At 41.0% G+C, this 13,512-nt stretch overlaps 1 protein-coding gene across 33 annotated transcripts in view; it reads right to left on the reverse strand.

The window, feature by feature from the left end:
• The window catches only part of GPATCH8 (G-patch domain containing 8), a 107,386-nt gene that overhangs the window by 19,611 nt on the left and 74,263 nt on the right, over positions 1-13,512 (reverse strand). For 21 of the 33 annotated variants that reach the window (XM_077971912.1, XM_028836591.2, XM_001114634.5 and 18 more), the window contains one exon: positions 10,951-11,094. The exons of 2 other annotated variants lie outside the window; for them this stretch is intronic. In XM_077971912.1, coding sequence (XP_077828038.1) covers positions 10,951-11,094 — 144 coding nt within the window. Of the gene's footprint in view, positions 1-6,339; positions 6,377-10,950; positions 11,095-13,512 lie in introns of all 33 variants that reach the window. 10 more of the 33 variants (XM_077971930.1, XM_015119867.3, XM_077971931.1 and 7 more) reach the window with 1 other exon arrangement.

Raw genomic sequence — 13,512 nt, forward strand, 5'->3', positions numbered from 1 at the left:
GCCGGACCTCAGCTCACTGCAAGCTCCTCCTCCCGGGTTCACGCCATTCTCCTGCCTCAGCCTCCCAAGTAGCTGGGACTACAGGCGCCCGCCACCTCACCCGGCTAGTTTTTTGTATTTTTTTTTTAGGAGAGACGGGGTTTCACTGTGTTAGCCAAGATGGTCTCGATCTCCTGACCTCGTGATCCGCCCGTCTTGGCCTCCCAAAGTGCTGGGATTATAGGCTTGAGCCACCGCGCCCGGCCTGGTATATATTCTTTAACAGCACCAAGTATGCCTGCTTTAAGGCATTTAGGTATATATACATGAACATATACATATACACGTACATATGTATATGTACTATATATTTTCATCACCACTACCACCATGAAAACTTAAGCTGGTGGCCGGGCGCGGTGGCTCACGCCTGTAATCCCAGCACTTGGGGAGGCCGAGACGGGCGGATCACAAGGTCAGGAGATCGAGACCACGGTGAAACCCCGTCTCTACTAAAAATACAAAAAATTAGCCGGGCGTGGTGGCGGGCGCCTGTAGTCCCAGCTACTCAGGAGGCTGAGGCAGGAGAATGGCGTAAACCCAGGAGGCGGAGCTTGCAGTGAGCCGAGATCGCGCCACTGCACTCCAGCCTGGGCGACAGAGCGAGACTCCGTCTCAAAAAAACAAAAAACAAAAAACAAACAAAAAAAACTTAAGCTGGTTAATGAGGTTTTAAAAATGACTTAGAGATATAATTCATATACCCTAAAATTTACCCCACCCCCCTTTTTTGGAGACAGGGTTTTGTTTTGTCACAGAACTGGAGAGCAGTGGCATAATCAGAGCTCACTGTAGCCTCGACCTCCCAGGCTCAAGTGATCCTTCCCACCTCAGCCTCTCAAATTGCTGGGACTACAGATGCACTCCATCATGCCTGGCTAATTTATTTTTATGTTTTGTAGAGACAGGATCTCCATATGTTGCCCAGGATAGTCTCAAACTCCTGGGATCAAGGGATCCTCCTGTCTTGGCCTCCCAAAGTGCTGGGATTACAGGCGTGAGCCACTGCTCCTGGCCCAAATTCACACATCTAAAGTGTCAAATTTAGTGGGTTTTAGTACATTCTTAGAATTGTGCAGCTATCACCACTATCTAATTTTAGAACATTTTCATTACTCCCAAAAGAAACCTCATACCCATAAGCAGTTACTCACCATTTCCTCTCTGCCTAGCCCTAGGAATCTACTAATCTGCTTTCTGTCTCTATACATTTGTTTATTCTAGACTTTTCATATAAATAATACGATATGGGGTCTTTTGTGACCAGCTTCTTTCACTTAGCATACTATTTTCAAGATTCATGCATGTTGTATATACCAATAAGTCTTTCCTTTTTTTTTTTTTTTTGAGACGGAGTCTCACGCTGTTGCCCAGGCTGGAGTGCAGTGGCGCGATCTCGGCTCACTGCAAGCTCCGCCTCCTGGGTTCACGCCATTCTCCTGCCTCAGCCTCCTGAGTAGCTAGGACTACAGGCGCCCGCCACCGCGCCCGGCTAATTTTTTGTATTTTTAGTAGAGACGGGGTTTCACTGTGGTCTCGATCTCCTGACCTTGTGATCCGCCCGCCTCGGCCTCCCAAAGTGCTGGGATTACAGGCTTGAGCCACCGCGCCCGGCCGAAGTCTTTCCTTTTTATTGCTGAATAATATTCCATTGTCCAGATGTATCACATTTTATCCATTTACCAGCTGATGGACATTTGGGTTATTTCCCTTTTTGGCTATTATGAATAATGCTGCTATAAACATTTTTGTGCAAGTTCTTGTGTGGACATATGTTTACACTTCCCTTGGGTATATACTAGTAATATGGTAACTTTGTATTTAATGTTTCGAGGAAGTGTCAAAAACTTTTCCACTATCTTTTCACTATCTCATTAGCAATGTAGCAGGGCTCCAATTTCTTGGTATCTTCTCCAACACTTTGATAGTGTATCATTTTTATTTTAGCCATCCTAGTGGGTATGAAATGGTATACATAAATTTTGTGGTTTTGTGGATAATGAGTTTTAAGTATACAGGTGGTTGAGTATCCTGTATTTGAAATACTTAAAACTAGAAGTGTTTTAGATCTTAGAAGCTTTTTTAGATTTTAGAGTATTTCATTGTATATTTACTGCTTAAGCATCCCAAATCTGAAAACCCAAAAAGCTCCAATAAGTATTTCCTTTGAGTGTCATGTTGGCATTCAAAAACTTTTGGATTTTGGAGCATTTTCGATTTTAATTTTTTGAATTTGGAATGCTCAATATGTATTTACATAGCTAGCACTCCAAGAACATATCTGGGGACAAAGATTTGCCCCATAGGTAAAATCTGAAGGCGGATAAGTCACAAGAGCTGCTTGGGTTCAAAGCAAATGGCACAGCAACAACCCAGTTCAGAGCTCTCTTTACAGTACTGTCACTAAAGAACTTATTACTTAGGTTGCTTTAACTTTTCAGACTACAATAGAACAAAGAGTCTAATCCCAGAATCTCTACCACAGTGCATCACTGTGATAAATAAAGTGTAAGGGGCAGAAAGGTTGAAACTGTAGAACAAAAGTAAGGCAGAATCATTTTTAGTCAACTGGGATTGAGTGCCAAGATGAAGAACAGTTAGAAATACATAACAAGAGAATGCCTGGTTTACATGGCAACATTAGGGTCCTGAAGCATCTGTTTGAGGGTTACCCCGAATCACAAAAGCAGACAGCTCCTCTAAGCAGAAGGGGATTTTTTCAACAGTTTTTGTTTTTGTTGTTTTTGAGACAGAGCCTCACTCTGTTGCCTAGGCTGGAGTATAGTGGCACTATATTGGCTCACTGCAACCTCTGCCTGCTGGGTTCAAACAATTCTCCTGCCTCAGCCTCCAAGTAGCTAGGATTACAGGCGTGTGCCACCACTCCCGGCTAATTTTTAAAATATTTTTAGTAGAGATTGGGTTTCACCATGTTGGCTGGGCTGGTCTCGAACTCCTCACCTCACGTGATCCACCCACCTCGGCCTCCCAAAGTGCTGGGAATACAGGAGTGAGTCACCACGCCTGGTCTTCAGCAGATTTTTTCAAGGTTACCTATGTTGAGATTGCTGGGTATAAGTTTACTCCCAACATAAGCAGAGGAGGGTGAGTACATAAGATTTAACAGATGAAAAGGCATGAAACATGCTAAAGTTTTGGAAGACTGGCCAAATGATGTCAATTTTCTTATTACGCAAAACAGACCCCAAGAAAATGGTATGAATAGTGGTATAAAGTACCACTGAACCCAACATTTTCACTCTCTGCTACAGGTTATTACAATAAAACTACAACATGTTCAAGTGCTGAGATGCACTCCTTTCTTCAAACCTGTGTTGTTTCTTTCTTTTTTTTTGAGATGGAGTCTCACTCCGTCGCCCAGGCTGGAGTGCAGTGGCCGGATCTCGGCTCACTGCAAGCTCCGCCTCCTGGGTTTACGCCATTCTCCTGCCTCAGCCTCCCAAGTAACTGGGATTATAGGCGCCTGCCACCACGCCCGGCTAGTTTTTTGTATTTTTTAGTAGAGACGGGGTTTCACCGTGTTAGCCAGGATGGTCTCGATCTCCTGACCTCGTGATCCGCCCGTCTCGGCCTCCCAAAGTGCTAGGATTACAGGCTTGAGCCACCGTGCCCGGCCCCTGTGTTGTTTCTTAAAGCATAATCTCTTAAGAGAACTATGCTGTTTAAGTAATATATGTTACCGGGTAATGAAACAGTCAACTAAGAGTAAATAATCCTGTCAAAAAGCAGTTGCAAACAGTTTAGACAAAGGTAACTAAATCATGTATTAATAGATTATATTCTGTACAAATCAGAATACAGTCACCGGTGGCTGCTAGAGGCTTCATCTGTTTTAGTTCTGCTATTTAAAGCTCAGGGAACTACTGCTTTTGTTCACAACTGAAACAGACCTTGGAATTAAATAAGACTTTAGTCCTTTTAGAAAATGTAAAAAGTATAGGAATTTTTATACTAAAGGTATTTTAGCAGAAAGAAGAGGGAGGCTAAAAGCATCTTCCTCTGACTGAGACACTGAATCCTACAGGTAAAGGATTTTTTTTTTTTTTTTTTTAGACAGGCCTTGCTCAATATATTACCCAGGCTTGAGTGCAGTGGCATGATCTTGGCTCACGGCAATGTCCACCTCCTGGGCTCAATAAAACGATCTTCCTGAGGATTTCTAAATTTCTGTTCCTTGGTAATGTATGTTATTGTGTAATGAAACCATCAAGTAAGGGTAAGTAATCTTGTCAAAAAGCAGATGCAAACAGTTTAGACAAGGTCAATCCTGTCAAAAAAGCAGTTGCAAACAGTTTAAAAAAAGTTAACTAAATCATGTATTAATAGATTCAGTCCCTCCAGTAGCTGGGACCACAGGCAACTGCAACCACATCCAGCTAATTTTTGGGGGGATTTTTTTATAGAGACCAGGTTTTGCCATGTTGCCCAGGCTAGTCTCGAACTTCTAGGCTCAAGTGATCTGCCCGTCTCAGTCTCCTAAAGTGCTGGGATTACAGGTATGAGCCATCACGCTTGGCCTAAAGAATTTCTGAAGATGCTTTACAGTACCAGATTTTGATAATCTGGATCAGACTACCAGAGATTGAAATCGCAAGGAAGTTGGTACCAAGACTATTAGCAAGGAGGCAGCTTTTCAATGTGCCGGTTTCCCAGTATCAGTCAGAAGCCATGGGAAACTGTGTGGGAAGGAAGGAAAAGCATAGGCCTGAGTCATAAATTTAAATGTTTACAGGAGTTTGGCAGGTAACATAATGAGTCACACAGATTGGAGTAAGAGAAAAGATGAAGTGGAGATCACAGCTAGTTGGAGAATGAGCAAAGAGATGGCCACTGTTCAGCTTTAGTCAACTGTTATGTTGAAATGTAGGCCCAATGTTGTCTGATAATTTTAACTTTTCAAGATAAGCCAAAGCCTAAATTATGTAAAATCTAATTTTTAAAATTTGGGAATCAACTGAAATTAAAAAGGGAAAAACTAACAACGTGAAGGTCAGATAAAATACATCTGTGAGATAATTTGTGACCTCTAGCTTATGTACTAGAAGGACCTTTAGTAGCACAAACAAGAGGCTAAGACTGGAAGAAAAATCCTGAGTAGGTAACAAGGTACAAAGGAAGCAGCCAAAAAGAGAGAAAGAGAGAAAAGAAAAGAAAAAGAGGAAGGAAGGAAGGGAGGAAGGGAGGGAGGGAGGGAGGACTGACTATAAAGGTGGTGCTGCTATTAATTTACTTTTGGGAAACAGAATATTCTTTGGAGTTTGAATTTTAGGCCTCTTGAAATGCTAAAGAAAATGATTCCACTGTCATATCCATTAGCAGACAAATTTTTAAAAAAGATATGCAAAATAAGGAGGCAAGGAGGTAGGGATAGAAAAATCTGTAGTTTCAAATTTGTCTGTAACTTATACTAAGCCAACAAAGGTAGGAGATGATCAGTGCTAATGTCTTTTTTTTTTGAGACGGAGTCTCGCTCTGTCACCCAGGCTGGAGTGCAGTGGCATGATCTCGGCTCACTGCAACTTCCACCTCCCGGATTCAAGCAATTCTCCTGTCTCAGCCTCCCTCCCCAGTAGCTGGGACTACAGGTGCGTGCTGCCACGCCCAGCTAATTTTTGTATTTTTAGTAGAGATGGGGTTTCACTATGTTAGCCGGGACGGTCTTTATCTCCTGACCTTGTGATCCGCCAACCTCGGCCTCCCAAAGTGCTGGGATTACAGGCGTGAGCCACGGCGCCTGGCTAATCAGTGCTAATGTCTATTGAGCATTCAGGTGTATCAGAATTAACTCATATAAAAAGAAATCATACATTGGGTTTCTTCAGAAATGGAAAGGCCTACTCTTAGAGATTTCAAAATGTAGAGATTTCAAAATGTATTAACATCGATCACTTGAAAACTAGGGTTAAACTACTGAAAAGAGCCAAAATACCTAATCAGCTTCTGTATCTCTGAAGATTAAGCTGGGTCTTAATATTTTTGTGTTAATGACTCTTTATAAAATCTTGGAAAATCTGAGAAAAACTAGTGAAGAGAAAGAGGCACATAACACCCCCACATCCCGTCAGGAAACAAACAACCCAAACCTTGAATGAAGGTGACCATATAGCTCCTTTTGGAGAGATTATTTGTGCCTATTTAAGGGAAGGGTATGTTTAGGATCCTGCCTCTACTATAGTTTACTACTAACATAATACATTATTTCTCTGAAAAATATTAATGGTGAAAATCTGATAGAAGATGCAAACTAGGGATTGCTAATACAGGGTTGAAAGTACTTACCTATTATCTCAGATTCATAATAATCCTGTGTGCCTTCCTGGAAGACAAGACAGGGTGTCTTTATGATTTTAGAGCATGAATTTGGAAAAATGGTAGGTCCATTTGTATGTTAAGTTCATGTCCATCAAAGAGGAATGAAAAATATGTCCTTCCTCCTGTTAGGGGTTATTTGGCTGTGTTGTACCAAGGTCAATTCAAGATTCCTTAGAAATTCTTTTTTTAAAATTCTCTGAGACAGGGTCTTGCTCTGTCACCCAGGCTAGGGTATAGTGGCATGATCACAGCTCACTGCAGCCTCAAACTCCTGGACTCAAGCGACCCTCCTGCCTCAGCCTCACAAGTAGCTAGGACTTACACTACATGTGCGTGTCACCACATCAGGGTATTTAAATTTTTTTTTTTTTTTTAAGAGACACAGAGTCTTGCTCTGTCACCCAGGCTGGTGTGCAGTGACACAATCATAGCTCACTGCAGCCTTGAACTCCTGGCCTCAAGAGATCTTCCTGTCTCAGCCTCAGCTGGGATTACAGGCATCAGCCACTGCACCCAGTGGGTTCATCAGACATTCCAAGTTCAGGGAAGAGACGAATTATGAAAAATTTAGTGCTGTGCTTCTTTTGTTTATGTATTTATAGCATTCTGTTTTGAGATCCTACTGTTTGTATTACAACAGCAGTATGAAGAAAGGTGAAAAAGCCTACCTTTCAAGCAAATGAAGAACATTTCACCAAAACACAAAACAAAAACCAAACTTGTACTACATGGTTTTTTTTAATACATAAGATGAGCTTTTGATTAAGATGAAGAAATAAACTCACATGCATTCATTCATCATACCAGCTAAAGATTTTTCCTAGACCAGGGTTCATAGATATATATTCTGTATTAGTGAATAGGCAGTCCATGAGTTCTCCATGGGTAACCCCTAATTTTGTATTTTTATTTTGATGATACTCTAAAAAAGAGTAATAAGTGAATATTCTGGATCATCTAGATGAGCACTTTATAAATGTTTACAATATAACTGGGGACGTAAAATGACAGTAATTTATTTGTACTAAGGTTAAATGATACCACAATATCATATATATACACAAAAGTTTTTAATTAATTCTGATGGAACAGGGTTTTCAACCGCAGCACTATTAACTGCCATTTTGCCTCTTTGTTTCAAGGGTCTTTCCTGTGCATTGTAAGATGTTACCAGCATCGCTGGCCTCTACCTACTAGATGCCAGTAGTATCACACCCTTACTGGGACAACCAAAAATGTACATAGACTTTGCCAAGTGCCTCCAGAGTCACAAAATCTCCCTAGTTTGAGAGCGAATGCAATAGAGAAAAGTGGTGGGAGAGCTGAGGTAACACAAGGTGTGCAGGAGAATAAACATGTCAAATTCAAATGAACCAAAGATGTAACAATTTCTACTACATTCAGGTTGAGGACAGTGTCACTAAAACATTATCATATATCACATTAATGTTGTCAATGTAAATTTTATTACATTGTAAATCTGTTTTGCTTTAGTTTTTTTCCCTTAAAAGGCAAGTTTATACGTTATTCAAATTTGAATTATACTTTTTCCTGGTTTACTTTTTTCTTTATTTTTGAGATGGAGTCTTGCTCTGTCACTTAGGCTGGAGTACAGTGGCGCCATCTTGGCTCACTACAGCCTCCGCCTCCCGGACTCAAGCAATTCTCCTGCCTCGAGTAGCTGGGACTACAGGCACATGCCACCACACCTGGCTAATTTTTTTGTATCTTTAGTAGAGATGGGGTTTCACCAAGTTGGACAGGCTGGTCTTGAACTCCTGACCTCAACTGATCTGGCCGCCTTGGACTTCCAAAGTGCTGGGATTATAGTGCATGAGCCACCACTCCTGGCCTATTTTTTTCTAGTTAAAACTTTCTTTTTCATTACAAAGATTAGCCGGGCGTGGTGGCGCATGCCTGTAATTCCAGCTTCGCGGGGGACTGAGACAGGAGAATCACTTGAACCTGGGAGGCAGAGGTCGCAGTGAGCCGAGATTGCGCCATTGCACTTCAGCCTGGGCAACAAGAGTGAAACTCCATCTCAAGAAAAACAAACAAAAAAAACCCTTTTTTTTCTCTTTTTTTGAGACGGAGTCTTGCTCTGTCACCCAGGCTGGAGAGCAGTGGCACGATCTTGGCTCACTGTAACCTCTGCCTCCCGGGTTCAAGTGATTCTCTTGCCTCAGCCTCCTGAGTAGCTGGGATTACAGGTGCCCGCCAAGATGCCCTGCTAAGTTTTTTTGTATTTTCAGTGGAGACAGGGTTTCACCATGTTGGCCAGGCTCGTCTTGAACTCCTGACCTCAGGTGAACTCCACCTCAGCTTCCCAAAGTGCTGGGATTACAGGTGCGAGCCACCGCACCTGGCCTTTTTTCTAATTAAAATAGTGTGTATCCTTTCTTTCTTTCTTTTTTTTTTTTTTGAGACAGGGTCCTGCTCTGTCACCCAGGCTGGAGTGCAGTGGCATGATCTTGCTTCACTGCAAAATCCGCCTCCCAGGTTCAGGCAATTCTCGTGCCTCGAACCCCGAAGTAGCTGGGATTACAGACGTGTACCACCATGTCCGGCTAATTTTTGTAGTTTTAGTAGAGACAGGGTTTTGCTATGTTGGTCAGGCTGGTCTCGAACTGGCCTCATGTGATTCTGTCCACCTCGGCCTCCCAAAGTGCTGGGATTATAGGCGTGAGCCACTGCACCTGGCCTAACCTTTCTAAATGTCCTTTTTCTGCCTAAAGTATCTTTTCTGTTAATATATCACAGATATTTCTTGATTGAAAAAATTCTCAAGAGCCCCAAAACTTGGGTATATACTTAGATACTAAATGTCTTAATTAAATAAAAATAACCTGAAAGAGTTTTTTTATTTATTTTGTTTTTTTTGAGACAAGGTCTTGCTCTGTTGCCCAGTGTGAAGTTCAGTGGCATCATCATGGCTCACTGCAACTTCAAACTCTTGGGCTCAAGCCATTCTAACACCTCAGCCTCCGGAGTAGCTGGGATCACAGACATGTGCCACCACACCCAGCTAATTACATTTTTTGTAATTAGCTTAGATTGGGGGGCGGGTCTTGTACATTACTCAGGTGGTCTCGAACTCCTGGGCTCAAGTGATCCTCCTGCCCTGGCTTTGCAAAGTGCTGCGATTACAGGTGTGAACAGCCGTGCCTGGCCTGAAATTTTTAAATTATAAATAGATTGAAAAACTGGAAAAGGTCCTGGATAGAAGTATTCACTGTTGCATTTTTCTTTCCTGAAAAATGAGTCTCTGAAAGAGTAAAAAAGTAACTGCCAGTATAGCTTGTCTATATATATATATGCTCTATAAATTTCTCTTCTTCAAATCAAGCAAAGTTGACAATATATTAAGAGAACATTCACGGCCGGGAGCAGTGGCTCACACCTGTAATCCCACTGCATTCCAGCATGGGAGAAAGAGCAAAACTCCGTCTCAAAAAAAAAAAGAAAAAAAAAAAAAAAGAATGTCCAAAGGTGTGTAGTAAGTTGAAAAGCTGTCTTGCATATAAGTTCATTAGTGTGGAAGAATCTTAAATTGGTTAGGTATGGCTAAATGTGGGAGACTGTTCCAAAAAAATATAATACCACAACCAGCTTACAATTTCTCCCTGTTCTAGGAAGAATAAGACTTGGTCAAAGATTGCCTTTTACCTGTGCACTGAAATCTTTTGGTTGGCTGGAAGATGAAAGTTAAAAAAATCTTAGTTCAACAAGTCCAGCTTAAGAGATATCATTCCAGTGTTCATACATTTACAAGTTTAACAAAGACAACTATTGTACCCCCCAAAGACCTAGTAAGTTATGTTAAAGTCACCCAAGATCAAACGGCTTGAAATTCTTTAATAAGCCAGAACTGTCCTATAGGTGTAACAATTTATTTTCCCTTTCTAAACTCTCCCAGGGTTTTGCCTTCTTCTGTATACCAGTAACTAGTTAAGTACAATTTTCTCTTCTAAAATGATGAGGTGGCAGCCGGGGGGCGAAGACTGCAAAGAAAGTGTAATTCGTTTATCAGCTCTTCAACACGCAGCATCAGAGTTTTTTGTTAAAGTTAAGAGAGCATCTAATTTTATTTTCCTTCTCAAAATTTATCTAACTTCCAAGGTATACTGAATAACAAAATGACTTAATAATAGAAAACAGTAGCCAATAAACATGAACTCTAATGTAGGGAAGTTGAAAATAACACAGTCTGCTGAATAACTCTTCAAAGTTTAACACGTTAGGAAAAGAGAAGAAATGGAAACAAAGCTCCCAGTGACCCTCGGCTGAATTACAAAATTAAATAAAAACTTAGAAATTAATAAAAGGCAAAAACATTATGTAAGATTTACAAAACACAATTCGTCAAATAGTGTATATGTGGGAGTGGTGGGCTGGAGGGGGTGTCTATGCCAGGATTTCTGCCACTGAAAAAATAAAGTGTGGTGGACGACTGCACATAAAGATTGGCAGACACAAGAAATTACAGACACCAAGTTTTTGGGGGTATACTCATAAAACTCAATTGTTGTAACAATAGATAGGTACCTTCTTCTCTGTTTGCAAGTAACTACAACTCACCTGCTTGTGTGCATGATCATAGGAGTTGATATGGTTATCGAATTCCTGATGTTTCTGATATTGCTTATCACAGAGTTCACAGTAAAAGTTGGCTCTGAGGTCTTCCAAGGCTTTGGCAATTGCCTTCTCTTTGTCAACATAATCCTGCAAGAACCATGAAATACAAACAAAAAATGAACTTGATAAAACTTTAAGTGAATGTTATAAAGAAAACAGTCATCTGAGAAGACAAAAAAGAGCTTTTCATAATATTTAGTGGTACCAGTAAAAGCTGGATGAAACACAAGTGGTACTTTGGTGGGTAATTCGTGTGTCATTGTACTAACAATTGTCTTCAAATAAACAAATGTTTAAAAGGACTAATGATGCTCAACTGATAAGTATAATGCAAATATTCCAAAACTCCCAAAAAGTCTGAAATCTGAAATACCTTTGGTCTCAAGCATTTTGGATAAGGGATACAAAACCTGTATTAATATTCTAGTTTTCAGACACTAAGGCAAAAAGCATTACCTGAGTCTGTAGCCAATGATGGAGTTAAATATTCTATGGTCATTCTACATATAAGCTGCACTGCTTGGAAAGCCAACCCACAGATATGTGTTATCTGCTGGTCTTAGCGAGATTTAAAACTGTGGGACTCTTACATGGGAGAGGAGCTTGGAGAAAAACAACAACAACAAAAAACTGTGTGACTGACTAAAAGGCAATCCAATTTGCCTCATCAGTTTCACTTAAAAACTAGACATCAAAAGACATCTCAAAAAGAAAAACAGAGAAAAAAATTAAAAGATACCTCAAAGCAAGTTGAGTATATTCATTTGCTAATGTCGCACAGAAGGATGAGAAAGGGAGAGGAATGCTAAGTGACTACTTGCTTGATTTTTAGAGCAGGGTAGATGCGTTACTTTCAGAATGAGCAACTCCTTCTAGCAGATTGACCTAAAAAAGATAAGTCTTATCTCAAAGACTGTATCTACAGTTTCAAAGCAGCTCTATCATCTCCCACAAGAGCTACTTAATCAGTAAGCAAGAAAAGGTTGTATTTTCTGGAGTGGCAGTACTGAACTAATTTGGATAGACTTATTAAAACTGCAAAGTGAGTATGTATAGCACATTGTTATTTTTGCCCTATCTAATCCTTCACATTAATTTTCTTTGAGAGTTCCGGACAGTTTCATGTTGTCTGGCTGTTAAACAACTTGTGGCTTTTTTGCCAGGCTGGAGTGCAGTGCAGTTCATGGCTCACTGCAGTCTCCACCTACTGGGCTCAAGCAATCTTCCCACCTCAGCCTCCCAAGTATCTAGGCGTTTACCAGCAAACCTAGCTAACTTTTGTATTTTTTGTAGAGATGAGGTCTCACTATGCTGTCAAAGCTGGTCACAAACTCCTGGGCTCAAGTGATCCTCCCACCTTGGCTTCCCAAAGGGCTGACATTACAGGTGTCAGCCACCACACGTGGCTGCAACTTTAAGCAACAAAACTAGAGTTCCTGGTATGAATGTAGCAGTATAAGAAAACAGCTTTGATTTTCTTCTTGGGTATCATAAAAACAAAATTATGAATTAAAACAACCCAACCAACAGCATTCAGAAGAACTGGGCAATAGGTATGATCTGGAGAATGAAAAACATGCAGAAGGAAAGTTAAGCTCTTTATAGAATCCGAATGAGGGAAATGTAGTAGAAGCCACACAAGGGCAAAGTTAAGCAATATCAAAAAAGCCAAAGGTGGCAATTTCAGAAAATAGTAAAACATATATCCTGTATATAAAAGGATCCTCCGAAGTGAATATACCTACATCTCTTGCACTCATCAAGAATTTCTGAGATCTGCGAAGAACAAAGGGATGAACTTGGGTTAGCGGGGATGTGGAAACATGCAGTACAAAGAATGCACATAGAGAAAAGCAAAAAGTTCTGCCCAATTGTGGCAGATCTAAGAAAAGGCTGAGGCCGGGTGCGGTGGCTCACGCCTGTAATCCCAGCACTTTGGGAGGCCGAGGCAGGTAGATGGCTTGAGCTCAGGAGTTCAAGACTAGCCTGGGCAACATAGTGAAACCCCAGCTCTATCAAAAATACAAAATATTAGCCGAGCATGGTGTCATTTGCCTTTGGTCCCAGCTACTTGAAAGGCTGAGGAGGGAGGATCACTTGAGCCTGGGAAGTGGAGGTTGCAGTCAGCCAAGATTGCGCCACTTCACTCCAACCTAGGTGACAGAGTGAGAACTTGTCTCAAAAAAAAAAAAAAAAAAAAAAAAAGGCTATCAACACATGATCACTAAAGGAAGATCCACTCAACTACACAGGACAAGAAAGTGTGACAATGAAAATGGTCTCAGAACAGTCAGTGACAATCAATAGTGTAGTAAAGTTATTGAATCTTAAAGACAGACTCCTTTCAGCAGCTATGCAAAAACAATCAAGGAGGGGAAGATCAGGCCAGCCTTTGATCTCTTCAACCACACACACACACACACACACACACACACACACACACACACACACACACTCTCTCTCTCTCTCTCTCTCACACTCACTCTCTCTCTCTCAATTCCAGAA

The sequence above is a fragment of the Macaca mulatta genome, chromosome 16 (genome assembly GCF_049350105.2).
Source record: "Macaca mulatta isolate MMU2019108-1 chromosome 16, T2T-MMU8v2.0, whole genome shotgun sequence".
Lineage (NCBI taxonomy): Eukaryota > Metazoa > Chordata > Mammalia > Primates > Cercopithecidae > Macaca > Macaca mulatta.